Source organism: Pinus tabuliformis, chromosome 2_2 (genome assembly GCF_031772625.1).
Source record: "Pinus tabuliformis cultivar Carrire ecotype Pingquan chromosome 2_2, CPIR1, whole genome shotgun sequence".
Classification (NCBI taxonomy): Eukaryota; Viridiplantae; Streptophyta; class Pinopsida; order Pinales; family Pinaceae; genus Pinus; species Pinus tabuliformis.
Window position 1 is genome coordinate 359,201,514 of NC_142300.1, and position 24,963 is coordinate 359,226,476.

The 24,963-nt window shown below is 40.1% G+C and overlaps 1 protein-coding gene across 1 annotated transcript in view; it reads right to left on the reverse strand.

The window, feature by feature from the left end:
* Positions 1–24,963, reverse strand: part of LOC149192730 (U-box domain-containing protein 44-like) — a 142,698-nt gene that overhangs the window by 14,303 nt on the left and 103,432 nt on the right. The window contains 1 exon segment of the mRNA XM_089404686.1: positions 22,074–22,553. Coding sequence (XP_089260812.1) covers positions 22,074–22,553 — 480 coding nt within the window.

The following is a 24,963-nucleotide window of genomic DNA, read 5'->3' on the forward strand; positions in this document are numbered from 1 at the left end:
TGCACTGGGTTTTCCCCTTGAAGGGGTTTTGGCCTGGTTGAGTGCCTACATCTTGTGTCTCTTGTTCTTGTGGTCTTCATATACATAAAATTTGGTAATTGCTTGATGAAGGATAGACTAATAAACAAGTAAAAGAAGCAACATAATTCACAAGTAATTATCAAGAAAGAGGAATCAAACCCTAATTCCTATAAGCATTGATTTCTCAACAAATTCTTGTGTGCAAATCATTACAAACAATGCACCTATTTGCAAGGTTGTTGGCATGATTGTGGAAGCTAAATATCCACAAGTATTTTGGACACTTGCATTGTCCATTCCTTGAGTTTAGCACTTAAAATTATTGCTTCTGATGTGCCTTGGATTGGAAGTGTTATTAAGGATGCATGACATATCTACAACTTTGTACAAAATCATACCAATGCCCTCATAATCTACAAAGAGTACACACATCTATCATTGTTAAAGATTGCAGATACATGGTTTTCCTTTGCATTCATCATGTTGAAGAGGTTGAGGAAGGTCAAGACCACTCTTGGGGCCATGGTTATTTCAGAGTTTTGGTCTTTTTGGAGAAAGACAAGTTAAGTAGCCTCAAAAAGATTCAAGGACACGGTGTTGGATAATGCTTGGTGGGAGAGGGTAGATCTCACTATTAAGGTCATGGACCCTATCATTGCTTTACTACGAATTGCAGATACAAACCAACCCATCCTAGGAGACGTTTATGAGGGACAGGATTCCATGATTGAGTCTGTGAGGACCATTATTTTACAGAGTGAGTTCCCTGAGTATGAGATGTCATCAAAGGCCTTCTTCATCGCCATACAAGATATTCTTGCCAACCGGTGGGACAAGATTTGCACGTCTTTGCATTGGCTCACTCATTGAATCCAACATATTACAGCCATGAGTGGCCGAATGGTGGACCTTCCTGCAGATTCCCTCCTCACATGGATGGTGAAATTTCACAGGGGAGGAAGGATGCACGAAACACTTTAGTCTCCGAAGAAGCTTCTTCTTTTGGTAAATCCTTCCACTTGATCAAGTATTCCTTGATTACACGAGATCGAAGCTTCTTTTCCTTGGTGGATATGATACCTCCTGGTGCCAATTTATTTCTTCCTTTTTGTTTCAAAGACAACTGTTTGTATGGCTGGAGCTTGACAAATACCCATTCTCCAACTTCAAATTCTCTCTCGGTTCTGTTTCGATCAGCTTGTTGCTTCATACGGTTTCTTACATTATTTAAATTTTCTATTAGAGTTTGAACGATTTTTTGGGTTTCTTCTAGTTGGTTTTTAATAGTTGGTAGATTTGTCTGGATGGTAGCTAGATCCTTCCATTTCGGAGGTTTGTACCCATACAAAGTTTGGAATGGAGTTATTTTTGCTGACGTATGATAAGTAGAATTATACCACCATTTAGTGAGATGCAACCACTGAACCCGTTATTTTGTTTTTCTGTAGCGTAACAACGTAGGTAGGCTTCCAAACATGTATTGACAACTTCTGTTTGTCCATCTGTTTGAGGGTGGTACGCGGAACTCATATTTGGGTAGGTTCCTATATGGTTGAACAATTCCTTCTAAAAATTACCCTTAAATTTGGCATCTCTATCACTCACAATGACTTTCGAAAAACCATATAATTTATAAATATTTTGTGAAATATCTCAGCGATTTGTTTAGCTAACTCTGGTTTCTTCATTGCAATAAAGTGAGCATATTTGGTGAGTGACGACTCTGTCAACCACTACGAAAATTTTATCCTTGCCTTCAGATACAGGTAATCCCTCAATAAAGTCCATCAATATTTTTTCCCATTTCTGATTCGAATGTTTAAGGGGTGAAGTAATCGAGGTGTCGTAATATTTTCACTTTTATTTCTTTGACATTTGTCACATTTTGCTACATATTTCTAAAGATTGCGACGCATCCCCTTCCAAAAGAATGATTGTCGTGCATTGTAGTAAGTTTTAAAGAATCCTATATGTCCGGCTAATAGTGAATCATGCGACTCCTTGAGTATCTTGGATTTAAACTTGGAGTTTGAATTCAGATAGATTCTTCCTTTGTACCATAGAATATCATTCTTCCGTTCAAATTTTCAGTTGTCTAGAAGGTTATTGATTATCACAGTTATTTCTGGATCCTTGGCATACTCACTTCGAATCTCATTAAGCCATTTAGGAACAACAACTGAGACTACAAGTAATGCTAGTTCTTCGTCCTTCCTAGACAGGGCATCTGCTACTACATTGTCTTTTCCCCTTTTATGTAGTATCTCCATGTCAAAGGCGACAATTTTTTCAAACCATTTTTGTTGTTCTTCGGAAAGTGTCTTTTGTTGAAGGAGGTGTTGGAGATTGTTATGGTCTGTTCGAATGGAGAACTTACTTTCCAACAGATATTGTCTCCACTTAGCCAGTGCGTGCATAATAGCAAGCATTTCTTTGTTGTATGTGGACTTAAGACATTCGCTTTTATTGAGCTTCTTACTTTCAAAAGCTATTGGATGCCCTTCTTGCATTAACATTGTGCCTATACTGAATCCAGAATCATCACACTCAATGATAAATGGTTTAGAGAAATCTGGAGTTGCCAATACTGGGGCGTTAGACATAACTTCCTTCAATTCTTCAAAACACCTTCCAACTTCCTCATTCCATTGAAATAAATTATTCTTTAAAAGGTTTGTTAGAGGTGCAGTTATATGTGCATAGTTTTTAATAAATCTTCGGTAATATCCAGTCAATCCTAAGAACCCTCTTAGCTTGGATATATTAACTAGTTTGGTCCATTCCTTTATAGCTTTGATTTTATTAGGGTCCACTTTTACTCCATGAGATATTATGTGTCTGAGATATTCTACTTCTTCCTTCCCAAAGGTGCATTTGGATTTCTTGGCATAGAACTGATGCTCTTTTAGTGGTGTAAGAACTTTATCCAGATGTTTTAGGTGCTCCTTCCAAGTTTTACTGTAAATTAAAATATCATCAAAGAATATTAATACAAACTTCCTAAGATATGGACAGAATAATTCGTTCATAGTGGCTTGGAATGTTGCTAGTGCATTGGTTAACCCAAAGGGCATTACTCTAAATTTGTAGTGATCTTCATGTGTTCGGAACACAGTTTTTGGTATGTCTTCCAACCTGATTCTGATTTGGTGAGAGCCCGACCTGAAGTCCAATTTTGAGAAGTATTTTGCGCCATGTAGTTCATATAACATTTCATCGATAAAGGAAATTGGGAATTTGTTTTTAATCGTTATTTTGTTTAATTCTCTATAATCAATGCATAGCCTGAATGATCCATCCTTCTTCCTTACCAATACCACTGGAGCAGCATATAGACTCTTACTTTTCAAGATGATCCCACATTTTAAAAGGTCTTGGATTAATCTCTCAATTTTAGTCTTTTGGTGATGTGGATATCAATATGGCTTGATGTTGATGGGGTCTAATCCTGCTTTGACTTCTATTGTATGCTAGATTTCCCTGTTAGGAGGCATTTTCATGGGCGGGTCTTGGAATACTTTTTCATGCTTCTGAATTAGCTATTGTACTTTTGGTGACTCTTCGTTGATCATGTTTGTAGATAACATTTCTAATTGGTGACATTGTACTACATAAGTTGGTGCTCCTTTCTGAATCATCTTCATCATCTGGGATGATGACACAATTTGATTCTTTGGTGCTTGGAATCCATATAACTTGTACCTCTTCCCTTCCCAGTTAATGCTTATGAACTGCTCTTGATGGTTGGCAGAGTAAGTGCCAGGGTTTGTAGCCATTGGATACCTAAGACCACATCTACTCCTCCTAATGGTACAGTGTAGAACAAGGATTCTAAATTAAAGTCTTGAATCTGCAATTTGACCTTGTGGCATTTCCCTACCTTTTCAATCTTCTCACTGTCAGCTACCATCATCTTCATGTTGGGCAAGGGGAATGTGAAAATGTTGAGTCTCTTTGCCATGGTTGCATCTAAAAAGTTGTGGGTGCTACCGGAGTCCATGAGAACCACTACGTTGTTCTTCTTTATATTTCCTTTTAATTTAAAGTCTAGGGTTGTGATATACCTATCATAACTGATAGTGACACTTCCAGAATACTTTTGTCATCTAATTCTGGAGAGAATTTTGGGGTGTCTTCTATTCCTTCTATGTCCGATTCATCACTGTTTGAATCATTAGTTGCTTCACAGTTATATAGGTTTTTTTACTCTTTTCCTATGGTACACCTATGTTTAGGGCCTCACTTCTCGCCACAACGTTTGCATTTGCCTTCTTTTATCCTTTGCATTTCCACGTTAGATTTTTCGCCTTCACAAAGATGTGGTGGAACATATCTTGTATTATCCGTATTCATAGATTGGGGCATTCTTCGTCTCGAATATACTTTTTCTAGTGTTGACCACAGTATCTGTTCAAATTTATTTTCAGCAACTTTTGCTTTTTGTCTTGCTACTTCTATTGACGTAATGTCATGAAGCTCAACTTCTACTCGTAGATGAGTTTTAAGTCCGAAGGTGTATGATTGAATTAGACGAGATTTTGAGAACCCAGGTACTCATGTCACTAAGGTCTCCCATTCTCGAGTGATTCATCCACATTTCCTTTTTGTCGCAATCTAATAAGTGTTGAAAAGAACTCTTATATGCTTCACCTTCCATTTTCATGGAAGCATGCCTAATATTTTCGTCATCATTGTCAATATCGTAAATCTCCAAATATTCTTCTGCTTTATTCAGTGACGCAACACTGTATTTTTCGTTACCATCGAATTTGGGTAGCTTGATTTTTGCTCTTCGTTGATACGTCGTTAACAGTTGAGCGAAAAGAGGGTATTGATTGGTGAAGGTATTACAGAATTGCTTATTTGAAAAAGTCGTGTTAGTATTTCCTTAATGGTGCGTGGATGATTTTTTTGGAGACTCTGTTTTTGCATGAGAATCTGTTGAATTTGTTGAATCTGATGAATTGTGTTGTTGATTACCTCCATCATCTTGGAGTAGTTGTTCGGGTGTAACCTTCATCCTGTCACACAAAATGCTCAGCATTGACATTGCCTGATAATGATTCATTTCGGATTTGAGATAGTTCTGCCCGAGTCGTTGTTCTATCCGATTTGTCGTATCCTGAAGCTTCTTGATATCGTCGGAATGTTCGATAACCTTACTCTCGAGATCGACTAATTTTTGGTTGAAATCATCAGAGTGGCTAGTAATCCTATTCTCAAGATCAATCATTTTTTTGCTGAAATCAGTCATTGCGATCGATGACATTGAACGGGTTTGTGGGGGTGTATATTTGTCTGCTAGCTTAACTTTCTTTTAATTTGACTATTTTTTTAATTAATTAATTATTTTTTTATAAATAATTTAATTATATAACATATAGTTTTTTTAAATAATAATCAAATTATTTATTTTTTATAATTTAATTATTATGAATCATCAAATCAATCTCCCCAACGCTTACGGGACCACCGATGACCCTTCGTTGTTGGTCACATCTGTTGACCGTGGTAGATGTCGGCGGCTCTCGTGACTATAGAAACTGGATATATTCTTACATAGATGAATTGGTGACGATAGCGGCGGATAGGAACAACTCTGGGGGAGCACGGTTGGAAGTCTGAGTTCTGGGTGCCACAGTAGATGCAGTGTCGGCAGGGATTGTCGCGTTCGCCGGCACGATGGGGCTGATGTGGTGGGTGACGACTGTAAAGGTGAGTGGAATGTGTGGGGAAATGGAGTAATAAGGGGTGTTGCAGAATAACAGTGGATGGATAGAGCGGACATTACAGCGGATCGGCAGACAGATATGCAGCGGGACTGTGAAGACGATGGACAAGCGCAGGAGATGCTGGAAAGCAAGCAGCGGGATCGACCTGCTCTGATTCTAGATGGCACAAACGTATTCAAATACTCAGCAAATTCATATTTATTATTATTAAAAAAATAGAAGATGGTTACAATTTATGGGAGGCCCCTGGCTTTATATCGCCTTGGGTGCCTCTTGGTGACTGGGCATGATCTTTGATCATGCCCTTTGCCTAATAACTATTAATTAATTCATTTTTTATATAACACAGATATTTCAGGATAGAGCATCCCTTGATGAGGTGGAGGATGCCTTTGCAGAGTTTTCCACTCGCATTGGGCGATTTGCAAGATATGATGTGATTAGAGTCAGGGGGGCTAAGAAGCCCTATTCTTGGTGGGCAACTCATGGGGCAACATGCCCTACTCTACAGCAGTTAGCCATGAGGCTACTCTCTCTGGTTACTTCATCATCTTGTTGCTAGAGTAGTCCAGGGCAAAGGCAATGGTGTATGTGCACACCAACCTTCGTCTTATTTACAAGCAGAGAGAGGAGTAGTTGAAAGGAAATACAAAGATGTGGGATGTGTTCCCTGATGATATGGGTTTGGACAACAGTGTTGAGTTGGCATTGGCCAACTTGGATCATAATGAGACAATGTTAGAGCCTATCACTTTTGATGATGGTGATACTCTTGAAGCCTTCACACCAGCAAATGCAGAGATTGCATTGGATATAGAGGAGGAGGATGCAGAGGAGAGCAGTGGTGACCATGACAGTGATGCTGATTTTGATGATGTTGATTGATGAGTTACCTACTACCTTGTAGTTGTTTTGTATTTGCTATTTCTATTTGCCATTGGCATTGCTAGTCAGGAGTCCTCAGGACTCAGTACCTATGTAACACATTTTGATTTTGATGACTTAATGAGAAAACTGCAGTTTCTTGTCTTTCTCGTATTGGATCATTGATGAATTTGTCACGATTGTATTTGTATGCATAATGTTACAAATTTACAATGTAGAATCTAGATGTATGTCTGAATTTGTATCATCATGAGAATTTGTGTAATATGAAATCATTGAAATATCTATTTAGTATTATATATATATATATAACGTGTCCTGTTCTGGGGGGTCAACGTGCCCCGTGTAGGACACTTGAATTTTTGTGTCCTGCGTGTCCTGTGTCCCTGTGTCTGGTAACTTAGATGTTAACATGATGGTTCGAAAGAGGCTCCTTTAAAATAGAGTAGTTTTGGGGTCTTGAAAGTCCTTCCAAACTCAACCAATTTTGAAATCTGAATCATAGCAGTTTGCATAGATAGTTTTTTAACGTTTATCAAGGGCATGGAAATAGCTAAAACTCAGTGATTTATTTTTTCCATGGGAAATATCTTTGTATTCCATATGAGGAATATACATGTTTTGGTCCTCGATGGACTGCTCAGACTCAAAACAGGGCTTGAAGCCATTACAACGAAATTCATCATGTCACATGTGGGACTTCAATCTCAGTGGGGAGGATAACAATCATTCCTCCCAACCACTCAAGATAAACCCAATTGACTAAAACTCAGTGACTTCTATTTGTAAGCATAAATAATTAAGACAGAAATTGTTTTTCATGTACTAAGTTCAGATAGTTCAGCAGTGCCTGGCATGATTTCCTTGGATCATTCATTGTAAACATACACCTATATCTATAACTACATCACTGGAAACCAGTTAAGTACCAAATTATGAGTTTTATTGCAGCCTTAACATGGAATTTCAACATTTACAGTCCATATTAGAAAGACTCCAAGGGAAACTCAAAGGATGCCACTCTAGTACATCACAGCATACTTTCTAAGATAGTTTACGAGATCAAGTGTTAGCTTTTGGGGTTACTACAAAAATGTTCTCATCTTTCTAGGAGAGCACTATGTGTCCTAGCCCCTTGTCAATGCTTCATGGACATATGGATGGCTCAGTTTATTTCATTCTTGATCTTGGTGAGAGTGTTGCCATTGTGCTACCTAGGAGGTTGTTGACTCAAGACCCACCGAATGGGAACAGTTGAAGCCAGATGCAAGTCTTGGGAGATTTTGATGGCATAGAAACAACCCTCATAGCACAACAGCTTAGCCAAAGGACAGCTGTAAACTACTATAAAGTTTAAACAGCATTTCCAAAAGAAAAATGTACACATGCATACCTATGGATAATCTCAGTACACTCAAGGTTCAATGTTCTATTTCCCATTGGCTATTTCTTTTAGAACTTACTACCTATTGGTTATAAACCTTTTGAATTTCCAGGCCAAAACTATATGTTCACAAATTATGGAAAAAATAGTGTCCAAAGTTCAAACATAAAGGCCAATTTAGAATATAAAAGCTGCTAGAGAATTGTGCATACTGAAAACCATAAAGAAATCTAATCTACACGTCATGTAATGAAATGTGAAACATGGGAACAGTGGATGCATCTTGATAGGGTGGCACATGGAACCAAAGGAGCTTCTGGTAAGGATTTGCATCAGGTCAAGTTCAACATCCCAGCATCTCAATAGCAAGATCACTGAGCTGAGGTTACGCTCTTTGTAAGCATTATAATTTCTGTATGCGCAGTGTAAGGAACACTCTCATTAATACAAAAGATCACAGGAGAACCACATGGAAAAGGGCTAAACCATTTTACTTTTACTTTTTTCCCAAGGAAAACATCATGGGAAATCCAAGGAACACTTACCCACATTCATGGATAGCATCTCCAGTAAATTTGTTGGTGTAAACTAGTTCACCTAACATACAGGGATGCCAACAGGACACCTCCAAGCACAAAAATAGCCAAAAGCACAACAACATTGGCAAGCAATAATTAAGCTAACCCCTTGAGCTGTAAACCACTTTGCCTATCTTCTCCCTGTCTTATCTCCTTTCTCTGTTGTGAGTTCTAACTTATAAGCCGCTAAGTCAATAATGCCAGGTATGGCCAATGTACTAACCAAACCTATTGATAGATTACCTGGGGACTGTCATATAGAAGCCCGAGGGTTGTGGCCAAACTTCAGATCCAATTGTATTAGTGTATGTCTTTAGCATTACATGGATTGTCATTCTACACTAATAATCTGGTCCATGAACATGTTTGTGTAAGTTCTACATATGAGAATCTCGTAACATGTTTTCCACAACGAACTTTGGAATTCTAGGATTGAACATATTATAAATTAGACATCACCTATTTTAAATATTTGGGCACCAACATACAAGAATTGTAATTTTTAACAGACATTAGATGAAGATCATGTTTGACTTTTCACCTGAGAGCCATCTAAAATCAATAAAGGTGAAACCAGGAAAAGCGGGGAGGGGGTGTGGGTGCGGGGAGCTGGGGGGAAGGGAAGAAAACATTTGCTAATATCACTACCTAGAACTGAAAATATTAAGAACCTCCTTTTGAATAAAGGTAATTGTGTGTTTGTGAATATTTTACATTTATGTGATGAGTGAGAGGTTATTGCAAGCATGTTATGATATAGTAAGTTACTAGATGACATGGATGCGTTTTAATTAAACTCAAAGTATTTATAGAGAATGGAAACCTTTTCAAGACGATCACAAAGATCCATCAAAAATAGATATGCCCACTCATCCCATTTCTAAGTTGATTGCATCATATACTCATAGCTAACGTCTAGAGGTTGCACAGCCACAGCCCCAAATCAGGGGTGCCACTTTTCCTAGGGATAAACAATTAGTGAATGTATACTCAGCTGACGACTCAATGTTTACTCCAAAACTGACTCAAGAGTTAATAGAGGGATCTTAGCACTGTTTGGATAGATAAGATAAGGCAGTGAGGTGATTGTGATTGAGGAAAAAGAGAAGTAATCATCTTTTTATGAAGTGGCCTATCCAGACCAGTGCTGCGGGGGAGTGCCCTCCCCACCCCCTTTTCGCACTTGCTCTCGAAGCGGGCTCCGAATGGAAGCGCTCAGGGAGAGCATGCTCCCAAATCGCTCTCGTTTGGAAGCAATTTTCAGGAGCATGCTCCAAAAAAAAAATTGCACTCCATGGTTTCTCGAGGAGCAATTTCTCATATATTGCTCCCCGATCACTTTCGCCCAAAAAAACACTCTCGCCCTTTGACACCAACACATAGCCAAGAAAGGGGAATTTTTTTTTTAGAGGGAAATGGGAGGGGCCAAAAAGAATAAAAGACCTCCCCTCCCACATAACATCATTTTATGAGAGTGAGAGAGATTGAGAGGGTTTGAGCCTTGAGGAGCTTGTGGGAGATTCAAGGAGATTGTGGGAGCTTGCAAGGGAGATTGACGGTTGCCATTTGTGAAAGCTTGGGAGATCGAAGGCTGCCACCACCATTGGCGAGCCAAAGAAGTAGGGTCTAATCCCATTTTTTTTTCCACGTAACGTTTGTGTTTTTAATATGTTGAATGAATCTAGAATCTAGATGTTCTCTTCTCCTACTCTTTCCCATTCCTCCCTCATTTTATTGCAGGAAAGAATCTCAAGCTTCAACAAACATGATGAGTACATGGCTTAGCATTATCTTGTTGATTCCATTTTTTGCTATGATGATGGTGTTGGGAAACATAAAAAGAAGAAGTGATGAAGATGGGTAGTGGTGGATTAGAATACCCTGGAGAAGAGGAGAAGCACCAAGAGGAAGAGGAGGAGGATAATGGGAGTGAAGATGATGGAAAGAAAACTAGGGTAGACCAAACATCTTTGTGAAAATATGTTACAAGGCTTGGAGGAGGGAAAGGGGGTGGAACCACTAAATTTATATGCCCCCATTGTAAATCTACTTACACAGGTTCATATACCCGTGCCAGAAAGCATCTATGTGGGAAAAGGCCATGGGATGGAAATAAGCAAATAGGAATCAAAACCTCTACCAATGTGATAACACAACAGAGAGCCAAATATATAGGGGAAGATGAGGAAGCAAAAAACAATTCAAAAAGATCAAAGGGTGAACATGACACCATTAGCACACATAGAGCAAGAACTCCATCAACATCCACCCATGGTAGTGAATTTGTAGCCACAGGCACATACATCCCTTTAAGGCGTAGAACAATATCAAAACTCCTTGATCAAGGTTGTAGGGGTGACACAGATGCAAAAAATGTATGGTTTCTCTTTGCATTTGGCACACCATTCAATGTTCTTTGCTAACCTAATTGGCATGAAATGATTGACGCCATAAATGATGCCCCTAAAGGATACAAGAGTCCTGGGTATAACAAAGCCAAAACCGTGGGGACTGATTGAGAAAAATCCAAAATAAAAAATGCTTTGGGTAAATTCACAAATGTCTGGAATGAATATTGGGTGTCCATTGTATCTGATGGTTGGACAAATGTAAAAGGCAAGCCATTGATAAGTGTTCTTGGTGTGTCTACTACTGGTGCAGTCTTCCTTTCATCTCATGACTACTCAGATAAGTTCAAGATTGACATCAACATTGCAGAACCATTAATTCAAACAATTGAAAGTATTGGGCCATACAATGTCATCCAAGTCATTATTGATAATGCTTCTAATTGTAAGGCAACGGGAGCAATCATTGAGGATAGATACCCCAACATATTTTGGTTTGGGTGTTTGGTTCACACAATGAACCTTTTGATGCATGACATTATTAAGATAAAGGAACCTGAATACAAATGGATTGGTTCATTGTACAAGAAAGGCAAGTACATGATAAGATTTATTACCAATCATAGCAATGCCCATGGCCTTTTTTGCAGTCACTCAAGGTTGGAGCTATTGAAGATTGCAAAGACTAGATTTGCTAGCTATTACCTCACCTTCAAGCACCTTTTGAAGGTAAGAGAGGCATTGGCTAGCATGGTATCAAGTGAATCATGGTAGGTATTAAAGGATAGGGTTGCAACTGCATCTAACAGGGAAGATTTTCAAGAGGTGGAGGCGTTCGTGATGGTCAGGTTTGGGCAAATATGAAGTATGTTTTACAGTTCACCAAGCCCATTTATAACATGATTCGTTTTGCAAATACAAATGCATTGGTGATTGGGGAGGTGTATGAGCAGATGGATAGCATGCTAGGGTAAATCAAAGATATTGTTTAGCCAAAATATGCCATCTTTTATGATCATATTCACAAACATGTGGTCAAAAGGTGGGATAATCTTAATGTTCCACTCCATGCCTTGTTGTATGTCCTTACAATCAAAATATTACTCTCCATCTTGGTTGGAAAAACATACACTTGGGGGTGGGGTTAGCAGAAAACCTCGTACATATCCAAAGGTACTGTTACCCACCACTTCGTGGGTGATATCCCCAGGAGAAATTTTTCTCCATGATGAGCCTTAGCCGGCACCCAACATCCCCTTGCAGCCTCCTACTAGTTTTTTGTGCCATTTCTCTGCCACCCGAGCCATCCATGTGGTCCCTCACCCTCCTATATTGATCGTATGTTTGAAGGTGGGCCTCCTGAATCTAAGGGAATGTCTTGTCATTTGGTAATTAAGTATTGGGTTTACTTATCATGGATACTTTTGGGTATGGATTGATGGGGGGATTTGGCGGAAATGGTGGGCTTAGTTTGTGCTCTTGTCCCCCTGATCTCTTTTGGTTCTTACCCTTGGATCTTAGTCCCGTGGGATCTCCTTTATTGACCATTTGGTTCTAAGGTGGTACTGCTTGGGAAACCTCGACTTTGGGTGCGTGGTCTTCGCATATATTACTCCCTTTCCACTCACTATACCCCATTCATCATTTCTCCCACCTAGGTCCACATTTCCATTCCAGGTCCACATAGGCCCAACCTCCCTATTCCCTTGCCCCCACCTTGGGTCAGGCCTAGAATGATGTCCCAGAGGTTGAAGCAATTAAAAGAAAAGAAAAAAAGCATAATTGGCCACATTTAACAAGAAATTATACCATAAACTGCAAAAGATGGTCGGGACAAAATAATTAGCACGTGGGCAAAAGCCAATGCATGAGCTCTACCCCAATCAGTGGCCATCACCCTGGTTCCATAGGCCCTAGATGAGCCTCCTTTACCATTTAGGATCCCATGATTGTCCCAACCCCTAGAGGGCAATGAACCGCCCTACCTAAAAGGGGTAATCACTATTATATCTTACACATCATGCTCTTGTCCTTTGAGCCCCGAGCAGTTAATTAAAGAAAACTCATAAAAGGCAAAAGCCATATAAATAAGGGTGGAAAAATCAAAGTCGGGACACCTCATGTACCACAGTTGCTCCCTCCTACACATTACATACCCAGGTGTGGGCTTCCCCTTATCTACTTACCCCTAATATGTGGCCCAAGATTGCTATCAAATTGAGTGGATTTACTGATGCAGATTGGGTAGGAAGTTCAGTGGATCGGAAAAGTACCTCTGGGTACTGTTTCAAAATTGGATCGGGGATGACCTCCTGGTGCAGTAGGAAACAAAAGTATGTGGCTCTGAGCTCATCTGAGGCAGAATATATGGCGGCAAGCACAGCTTCGTGTGAGGCCATATGGCTTAGAAAACTGCTTGTGAATCTATTCAGAAGGAACATGGAGGCAACCAAGATCATGTGCGATAATCAGAGTTGCACCAAGCTCTCTGAGAATCCAGTGTTTCATGATAGGTCGAAGCATACTGATATCCGGTGTCACTTTGTCAGGGGCTGTGTCCAACGAGGAGCTGTACAATTGAGCTACACTCCTACAGGAGAACAGGTGGCGAACATCCTCACCAAGGCCCTTGGAAGGACAAAGTTTGACTACTTCAAGGAAAAGATGGGGATGGTAAAGAACCCGTTTCAGTAGCAGAAATGGGAGTGATAACAGCACGAATGCAGAGGGAGTTGCAGTGCAGATGCAGTGTTGGGAGAAAGGACCAACAGTAGCACGGATACAGAGGGAGTTGTCATACAGATGCATCAATGGTAGTAGTAGAGCCATGGGCAGCAATACAGGATGCAACAGTGCAAAGGATGTTGGGCAGGGATGCTTAGCATCAGCACAGGGACCAATGCTGGATGATCAGCGTGATACTCAGTGAGGAGTATTACTAGAACACAGTCCTCGCTAAGAGGGAGTGTTGATTTGGGGTAGCATCGTATGTGCTCTAGCCATGAAAAATTGGTGGAGAGGCTAAAGCACATGAGATCTCCAATACCCAGAAATGGTTTGGGCAGATTCTAAACAGTTTGGGAGATATTAAAATAATTAATATTTTAATGGAGTCCCTAAGTCTAAACTTAGGGAAAATAAAATATTAATGTGAATTAATATAAAACTGTGTTAGAAGGGTCCAAAAGTCATGGATCAAGCCAGAGTTAATCTTAGCCGTTGATTAGGGACTTAATCTTGGTCGTTGATTTGTCAACAAGAAAAATATAAGAGGCGGCTTGAGGGTCACTTGGAGGACACATTGAGGGAGACCAATTAGTTCAATTTCTGGAGCGGGGTTAGCTGAGAAATTCGAACTAGTGGTTTGGTGAGAAGTCAGGAGGCAGCATGGAACAAAGGGAAGGGATCAGCCACTAGAGACCAGCGCTGAGGCTGGAGAGGCAGACGCAGAAGCAGCAGGAGACTGCGCAGTCACTAGAGGGCTTACCTGGGTAACGCGGAGAAGCCCAGGGCTGACGCAGAGTGTATGCGAGCCACGCAGAGGTCAGCGAAGTTGACGCTGGGACTAGAAGAAGTGCTGAAGAATTTTTCTCTCTATGGGTAAGCCAGTTTGACACCCTGTTGTACTGAAAAATTGCTGAATAATAAAATCCTCCCTTGCTGCACCAATTTTCCCACATTGGGTTTTTCCAAGGACTATTGTCCAAAATATCTGTGTCAATGCGTTGATTCTTGTACATGTGTTTGTTTTTGTATTACGGTGTGATATCTACAGCAGAATTTATTTTAATGTTTATTGAAGGAATTTCATAAATAACTTATTGAAGAATAAGTAGGAAAAGTAAATCAGATGTTGCAGTGATAGAATTTTCACATTGACATGTTCTTCTTTTTCTGAGGGCCAAGCTTTCCTTTTCTTCTAGCCATGGCAACAAATTCTTGAGCTTGCTCGCTTGATCTTACATCGATTTTTGCCTTCAACCTGGTTTCTTTGATTTTGCACAATGCCCATAGTTCATTGAATGGAGTAGCTTCCATCTTCCCATAGATGCCTGATGTGAAGTTGCCCCATTCCTCTCGTAGTGCATTGAGCACTATGGTAGTCATTTCCTTGTCAAACATTACTTCTCCCAACTCTTGGAGTTGGTCACTTATTTCTAACACCCTCATAAAGTATGAGGTTATTTCTTCTTTTGATATCTTCATCTTGTAGAGCTTGATCTTCTTCTTTCGGCGGTTCAACAATTAAACCCTTAACATGACCAATGACTTCATTTTCGATGAGGATCAAATCTATCCTCTTCTTCCATGCAAGAAAGTTTGATGACCCTGTTGATTTGGGGTAGCATCGGATGTGCTCTAGCCACGAAATTTGGTGGAAAGGTTGGGGCACATGAGATCTCCAATACCCAGAAAGGGTTTGGGCAAATTCTAAACAGATCAGGAGATATTAAAATAATTAATATTTTTAATGGAGTCCCTAAGTAAAATAAAATATTAATATGAATTTGTGTTAGAGTGGTCCAAAAGACATAAATCAAGCCAAATCCAATCTTAGCCGTTTATTAGGGACTTAATCTCGGAAAAGGAAAAGTATAAGAGGAGGCTTGAGGGTCACTTGGAGATCACACCAGATGATCAATCATTCTATTTTCTAAAGTGGGGTTTGCTAAAAGAGATAGAATCAGTGATCGGGAGAGTAGCTGAGGGGCATTGAGTACAGAGAAACAGAGAAGGCAGAGATTGTGTCGGGAGAGCAGCGCAACAGCCAAGGAGAGTGACGCAGAGCTAGCAAGGGCTCACGCAGAGGCAGCAAGTGCTGCGCAGAGCACCAGAGAGGCAGTGTGTCTAACATAGAGGCCCAGAAAGCTGACGCAGGGCCTCCTGGGGTTGACGCAGGGCCAGCGTGAGACAGAGAGGGGCTGACGTAGTCCAAATTGGGCAGACCCTAGGGTTGCAGAGCAGCTTTGTGCTGAAGAGCTGCCAGTAGGATTTTCCGAGGTTTCAGCTAGGAGATTTCTCTCAAAACTGTAAGGTATAGCTGCTAAGGAAATTCTCTATTGGGTAGGCCAGTTTTAGCACCCAGATTGTACTCTGATATTGCTTAATAAGAAAACCCTCAGGTAGCTGCACCAATTTTCCCGCATTGGGTTTTTCCGGGGACATTGGTCCAAAAATAATGGTGTCATGTGGTGTGTTTGTTCTCGTTTCTTTTAGTTGTTGATTTGCAATATGTTGAGCATGCACTAGTGTTTATTTTCAGTATTTACTTTGTAAATAACTTGTTAAAGAAAAATTAACAAGCAGGTAGGAATAAATCAGAAAAAGTGCATGAAGGATTTCTAAATTAAGTAAACCTAGAAACTTCAACATGGTATCAGAGCATGATTGCAGATCACAGGAGGACTCAAAGACATCAACCGAGAGGAGCAATAGCAGCAGAAAACAGTTGTCCCGAGGTGACTAAAGATGTTTCTAGCAGCACAGAAGCCAAGGAAGTGTGACGCAGAGCTAGCTAGAGCCACGCAGAAGAAGTCGGGAACTGTGCAGAGCCTTAGAGAGGCCAACGTTGCTGACGCAGAGGGCCAGAGGGCTAACGCAAGGCATCCCAGGGCTGACGCAGACCCATCCAGGGTGACGCAGAGGCAGCGTGAGGTAGAGAGAGGCTGACGCAGTTCACAGAGAGGCAGTGGCTAGGGTCTAGAAGGCTGCAGGAATATTGTAGAGTGGAGCTGGTGAGGTACTGTAGTTGGAACAGTGTCTGAACAAAGCAGGGCCAGAAGAATTGTTACCGAGGGTTTCTAGCCGAGGAAACCGGATCAGCAGTGCAGTTGCACAAGACAATCAGAGTAGGGGGCATCTCGACAAGCAGCAGAAGGATTTCCAGGAGGAAAACCAGGACTCTGAGGGAGTCCAGAAGAGAACTTCCAGACGGGAAGTAGAGACTCAGAGGAGTTGAACAGAGAACTTCCAGGAAGGAAGTAGAGGAGCGTCATGGCACTACACGGGGTAAGAGACCAGGATAGACTGGACAGAGCATCAAACTTCACAGTCTGGAAGGCCGGAATCTTATCAGTGCTTGACAGGAATTGTGTCAAGAACTTCGCCTTAAAGGTTATAGCTATCCCAGTCAACCCCAATGATAACGACAAGTATGAGGAGGCGATGGCGAGGGCCAAGTGCATTATCCTTGATGGGGTCAAGGATCATGTGGTACCACATATAGCCGAGAAGGAAACGACAGTTGAGATGTGGAAGGCTCTCAAGAACCTATACCAGCATACTTCTGTGCAGAGAAGAATGTTGCTTGAGAACCAGAAGAGGTCATATCAGAGGAAGAAGGGTCAATCGATTGACTCCTTCCTCCGAGGACTGAATGAGATTCGGGATCAGTTGACTGCTATAGGAGCGACACCGGATCAGGAGCTTATAGTGAGGACAACCTTGAATGTTGTCTCAGAAGAGTGGGAAGTGTTTGTCCAGAGCATCTTGGGCAGAGGGACTCTCCTACCTTGGGACGAGATGTGGGCAGCTCTCCGCCAGGAAGAGATAAGATGGCAGTCAAAGATAGGTAGCAGCAGCAAAGGGATCAAGGTCAAGCAGGAGGAGGATGTGGCCTTAGTATCTGAGGGAAAGCAGGAGAAGCGGAAGAAGAAAGATCTCTCCCAGATCAAGTGCTTCCACTGTGGGGAGATGGGTCATTATGCGACCCAGTGCCCAAGGAAGAAGAGTAAGAGAGAGTCTTCCGAGACTAAGGTAGCGCCAGCACGGGTAGAGAAGGAAGTTTTGACAGACGATGACTGTGCCATGAGCGCACACGCACCACTTGAGCAAAAGTGGGGAGACATCGAGCTGTAGTCAGGAGGACTACAGGCGATAAGGGGTGGGATCCTTGAGGTACCCAGCCTCTTGGATTAGACCTTGCTACGGGAGCCCCGACGAGGAGTAGCAGGACTGGCTGGGTGAGTAGAGACGAATGCGGATGGAGCGGCAAAGAGAGCTACAGTGCAGGAGTCCCAAGACAACGCAGAGCTAGCAGGCTGCAGCAATGCGAGAGGCACAGGAGTGTTGCACCAGTGCAGGATGGCACAGAGGTGTGCAACGGTGCGAGATGCAAGGAGTTGTTGCAGCAGCGCAGAGGTCAGAGAGAGGGAGCACTTGTCAGCGGCAGAGGGAGCTTCAACATCAGTGGGTGTTTCTAGCCCAACAAGGAAGTCAATTGGGAGATCAGTGACTTACTTCTCAGTAACTGATTTGCAGTGCAGCAGTGGGCAGCACGATGCAACATGATGAGAGGAGGTGCAGTGCAGATGCAGTACTGGGAGAAAGGACCAGCAGTAGCATGGATGCAGAGGGAGCTGTCGTACAGATGCAGCAGTGGCAGTGGCAGAACCATGGGTAGCAGTACATGAGGCAGCAGTGCAAAGGATGTTGGGCAGGAAGGCCTAGCATCAGCATAGGTACCGATGTCGAATGATCAGAGTAATACTCAATGAGTATTGCTAGAGCACAGTCCTCGCTAAGAGGGAGTGTTGATTTGGGGTAGCATCGGATGTGCTCTAGCCACGAAATTTGGTGGAGAGGTTGGGGCACATGAGATCTCCAATACCCAGAAAGGGTTTGGGAAAATTCTAAACAGATCAGGAGATATTAAAATAATTAATATTTTTAATGGACTCCCTAAGTTTAAACTGAGTGAAAACAAAATATTAATATGAATCTGTGTTAGAGTGGTCCAAAAGACATGGATCGAGCCAGATCTAATCTTAGCCGTTGATTAGGGACTTAATCTCGATCGTTGAATCGTCAACAGGAAAAGTATAAAAGGAGTCTTGAGAGTCACTTGGATATCACACCAGATGATCAGTCATTCTATTCTCTAGAGCGGGGTTTGCTAAGAGAGATAGAATTAGTGATCGGGAGAGCAGCTGAGGGGCATTGAGTACAGAGAAACAAAGAAGGCAGAGATTTTGTCGGGAGAGAAGCGCAGCAGCCAAGGAGAGTGACGCAAAGCCAACAAGGACTCATGCAGAGGCAACCAAGTGTTGCGCAGAGCACCAGAAAGGCTAGCGTGTCTGACGCAGAGGCCCAGAAAGCTGACGCAGGGCCTCTTGGGGTTGAAGCAGGCCAAGAAAGGTTGACGTAGGGCCAGTGTGAGACAGAGAGGGGCTGATGCAGTTCAGATTGGGCAGACGCTGGGGTTGCAGAGCAGCTTTGTGCTGAAGAGCTGCCAGAAGGATTTTCCGGGGTTTCAGCGAGGAGATTTCTCTCAAAACTATGAGGTATAGCTGCTAAGGAAATTCTCTGTTGGGTAGGCTAGTTTTGGCACCCAGATTGTACTCTGATATTGCTTAACAAGAAAACCCTCAAATAGCTGCACCGTTTTTCCCGCATTGGGTTTTTCCGGGGACATTGGTCCAAAAATAATGGTGTCATGTGGTGTGTTTGTTCTTGTTTCTTTTAGTTGTTGATCTGCAGTATGTTGAGCATGCACTAGTGTTTATTTTTAGTATTTACTTTGTAAATAACTTGTTAAAGAAAAATTAACAAGTAGGTAGGAATAAATCAGAAAAAGTGCATGAAGAGTTTCTAAATTAAGTAAACTTAGAAACTTCAACAGTCCCAACCAATTTGTTTCTTTCCTTGCAATACGAAGTCATTTTGACATATTCAAATACAGATATAAAAATACTTGTCAAGTGAAGATACTCCTAGATGATGAAATCTTCAACTTGATGCCTTCTTGATTTTGATGATGATGTAGATAATAGAAGATGTCTTCTTGGTGATGATGTCTTTCTTCAAAAGTGATCCTTGGCTCAAAGGGAGATCACATTGATTCATTGATGATGATGACAACGCTTTTTCCTACTTTTCTTCCTTCAAGGTAACGATAGTTAAACTTGTTTCACAACCTCACCTCAAATTTTGGCACTTCTTCAGAATTTCTTTTTGATGTAGCAGTTCTGCAATTTCGGCTTTTTCTGCAATAACCCTAGTTCACACATGTGGCTAGAAGACGGACAAATTTGCCTCCTTTCTACTTTGCTTGACTTTACTTCTTTTTGTTGTTATTTCAGCTTGCAAATTAGACCTTTCTTGGCACAAAGCTTGATCCTTGATGATGGTTGCAATTCGATACTTGTTGCTACAGAGGGATGTCTTAATACTTTGTACATGTGGAGAATATAACCCAAAAAATAGACCCAAAAGTGCTTCGCTCTTCCTTCCTCGTGATAATGATTGTAGAATGTGTGAGTTTCCCAAGAACGCTTCAAGTGTGGAACCCTTCTTTGGATGAGCTAGGGTTTTGAGGTCTTCTTTGATGCTCTTAATTATTCCCTTTCAATATGATGAGAGGGTTGGTCCTTGATGATTGATGCTCTTGATGTTTCCAAGATGATCTCTTTATACTTCGGCCCTAGAGTATTCTTCTTCGTGTTGCCCTTCCTTGATGTAGTCACCTTAACTCTGATACCATGTTGAGAAATCTAGGGGGCAACAAGTGTAGGTGATTTCTCTTACTTTGATAACTACTTGTGATGTATTTTTACTTTACTTGATTAACTTCTTCTTTCCTTTATTATTATTAGTGTTCTCTATCATCAAACAACTACCAAATCATAAAGAATAATGAGACAATAGGACACAAGATATAGGTGATCAGCCAGGGCCAAAACCTTTCCAACTAAGAGGAAAACCCACCAAAATCCTTCTCTTCTTATAGAACTTCAATTGACGAATTCCAAGACCTATGACCCTTGACCAAGACCCTCCAAGACCAAGTCATCCTTCCTTCTTGATGAGCTTTCCTTACACAGCTTTCAGTACTTCGACCTTCCAGCAACTTCGACCCAACAACAATTTCTGCAACTTCAACCTAGCAACTTCAACAACTTCGACCTAGCAACTTCAACAACTTCGACCTAGCAGCTTCACAGTTTCAACCTTGATGCAGCATCAGTAGCTTCAACCTAACAACTTCACAGCTTCGATCTAGAGGTAGCGTCAGAGCTTCGACCTTGCAGCTTCACAACTTCAACCTTGCAGCTTCGATGCAACTTCAGAATTTCGTCTAGCCCAGAAACTATAGAAACCCTAACGAAAGAGAGAGAGAGAAAGACCCAAAAACTTTCATCTTGATCTTCTTCTTCTTCTTCGTCCTTTCCCAGCTTTTATCTTGAGGAGATCAAACTTGCTTTAGTGAGTGTCCAAATGAGGTCGAATTCCTTCGTATTTATAGGCTTGTGAGGGGTACGAATTGCTATCTTGAAGCTGACTTGTCCCTTCATGTAGGCCGATTTGATCTTTGTGCCATGACGAAGTCTTGGAGGGTCTTTTGGCTCTATTTTGACTCAATAAATTTTTCTTTACAATATGTAACATGCCCAAACGGGTCTTCAATACATGACAATGACTAAATTGACTTTATGGCAAACCTAGAAGCACTCAATGGGTGCTTGACCTAAAAATAAATTTCCCTTGAGCATGAAACCCATGCCTCAAGAACACAAATAATAAATTTATTTTTCTCTTTTCATTAAATACATAAAATCACGATTACCAAGAACACAAATAATAAATTTATTTCTCTTTTCATTAAATACATAAAATCACGATTACATATGCCATTATGAAGACCGAACCTAGTTACATATTTCAACATAGAGCACGTCACTACTTAGTGCAATAGAAGTTAAGGTAATGTCTTAAGCAATACAATCTATCTCCTTCATTAATAAACAATACAATCCCCATAACATATCTATCATATATATGGTCATGGCATGGGATTTGCTTGTGCACTCCCACATTGTACTCACACTGGAGATATCTTCTAGTCTTGCTGACCTATTTTTGTGGTCATTTGTTCAACATTAATAAAATTAACTTATTTTATCTTATCTTACCTAATGTGTTTCTCATCTCTAAAGATGGACCTCAATGATTCTTCTCAGTTTAACAAAGAATCTTGATAGGTAATTTCAGTAATGAGATTTATGTTTCACTATAAAACATAAGAACTAGATTAGAGAGGCTATGGAATGACATTCTCTCCACTATTTGGACAAAGATCTTGAAATTTGATACAGTTGAATCCGCAGAAAGGGAGAAGACCACCAACCTGCTGCCTGTGGGGATGATGAAATACCATAGAGTATTCGGAGCAGATTCACCTTCCAGTGAGGACCAATGTGAGTCAGTAATTCTAGAAGCTTATGAATTATGATTTCAGACTGCAATGCATGGCCTTCAGAATCAACCGCCGAAAATTCCCAGTGCCCTGCCTTTGAAACAATGTTTGCCAATGTTTCAGCAGCTAACTCTTTCAAATTTATTGGTACAGGATCCTGTATGGAGTGTACTTTGAAGAGAATATTCATTAGTGGTGGAAGGATACCAGCATCAACAAGAACAGCAGCGTTATCATCTAAAGTTGATAAATTGAACAAAGCCAACAAGCTTGAGGATTTTGACTCTAATGTTGATGAAAGCATATTAACAAATACTTTTGCCCCTTTCCTTGCAATGAGTTCTTTGTCACTGTTTGAAAGGGTCATCTTTGACAAGCATTCTGCCATCTGGATCTGACTCTTCTCTGAACCTGCATTGAAGAACAATATAAGAATGTTAAGATCATTAGTAAACAAAGTGAACCCATCGATCAGGCAAAAGCCAAGAATGTATTTGCCAAGATTAGTGAGAAGAATGTACTAAACTAGTAAAGCTGACGTAAAGAGGGAAAAAGATAAAAGGACATGCACCCAAAATGATATAGAAATATGTGATCACAAATTTGTAACGGTAGATGTCTAGTAAGGCTAATGAAGTTCTCAAAAACATCATAACTAATTTTATGTTCTAGAATGTATTGTTCACGTGTACTATACCATTATATTGTTTGTTGAAAACATGCATAATATATATATATATATAGTGCACTTTCAATAGTAAGACAAGTGAATAAGTGGCTATAAGCATTGTACTAAACCTATTTGGCATAAATAGAGAGGCAGAAAAAGTGAAACCTATGGAATGGTTATATATACGTCTACAGTCTGAAACAAACAAAGTTCATCCTCACACAATAATATTTAAAATATCTAGAATATGAGAATATCCATCATAGGATAAATAACATTTATACATAACTGTTTTTTGAGCACAAAAGTGATATGATTGAATACAACGAGGGCCCTGTATATATAGCTAGGCTAGAGTGCTTAAGGAGTCATGTCTTTTGGGACATGCCCTTTCATAATTAACCATATTTGTTAATCATTATTCATCATTACTATATATATTATTTTACATTATTTATGTTCATAACATTGACTTCCCCTTTAGAAATTCTTTGTCCATAAAGCATATTGATGAAAGGCTTGATATCTTTTTATGTCTTGCAATGTCTTTTGTGTTTTTCCCAATTCTTGGAACTGTCATCTTTGGTGATACAAGACGATATGAACTTCTGAGAGTTGAGCAAAATTGTTGAATTGAAAATGATCTAACCATCCAAATTCGATCTTCTGTGGAATCTTGCACCTACTCAATACCCAAGATCAATTGTTTTCATTAGACTTAATTATGCTAGCATCATTATTTTTCGGAATGTAAGTCAGTTGTTTTTGTCCTGAGTGATACTGATACGTTAACTGGTTTAGATGCCTGCTCTTATGACTTCGATGTCGATAAGGAGTTCCTTTGGCCTAATTTTCCCTTATCATGCTTGTGGTGACTTCTTGATTTACTTCAGGTACTGATGTTGTTGAGTTGCTCATGGAATCTTCACTTGGAATTTTTGTCATCTGTATTGCAACATTTGAGTATGTTTTGACTTTAATTGGATTGGCATTTAATGAGTCGTAGAATTAATAGGACCTGTTTTTGTTCCCTCTTCTCAACTTGAACATTTTTACCTAAAGACTTTGATGCTTCTATCTCGATAAGTTGTTCTATTATGTTTTCCAATGATTGTTTCATGCCTTGGATTTCTTAATTAATGGAAGTAATTTCTGACCATGGTCTTTTAAGCAAGAAATTTATTTGTTCTTACTTGAGATAATTTCATCAAATTCTTTTTGCATCCTTGATATTGACTTTTGATTTCTTGAAACATCACTTTCGAGATATTTTTAAAGTCTTTTGATGAACGTATTATCGATTTTGACTTCATTGTAATGTCCTAGAATCTCATCATCTTCTTCTTATAACGAAACATCAAAGAAATTTTCTCCATGCTTAACATGAAAGTACCTAGTTCTATAACCCAAGGTAAACCGAGAATTATCTTGATCTCTTATTTAAACATAATTATGACAATAAATTGAGATATGCATTCATAATCATCACTTATTGCTTGAAAATTCTTATTTTTGTATTATGCTTTCAAATAAGAGGCATCTTTATTCTCAATTATATTTGGTTCTGGAATTAATAATTGATTTTCCAAATTAGTGTTAATGTAATTCTCCTCACAATTCACGTTGATAACAATATTAATCTCTTTTCCTCTTTCGAGGTCGGCTTGATGACCTATCTACCTCGTATCTTGGATTTTGTATTGTTTTAGAGCTTTCGCCTAATCTGAGGATAAATTGACTTAGTTGTTCTTATATAAATAGAGGGTTGATTTACCTCTTGGATTAATTGTCACACTTGGAACATAACTACTCCTGATTAGTGATTTCTCTCTTGCACACTATGGAGGCCTAGTTGAGCGACTTTCTTGTGGGGATTTTGTGATGTGAGGTGATCTCTTTTCATTGATGCTTATGGCGGATCTTGGATGTTGCATGGTGAAGTTAGTTTATTTAATTTCTCTTGATATTATGTTCCTTGGGATTAATGTGTTTGTGCTAAGTTATTTTATATGGTATCTAATTCATTGTCCTTTGTTGAGCTAAAACCTTCCTCCAAGTACTTGAGGAAAAGAGATAGGTTTTTCTTTCCTTTAATCATCCATAAAATTATGAACTTAAATTTCAAGCCTTAGGATAATCTAGTTTGTTTGA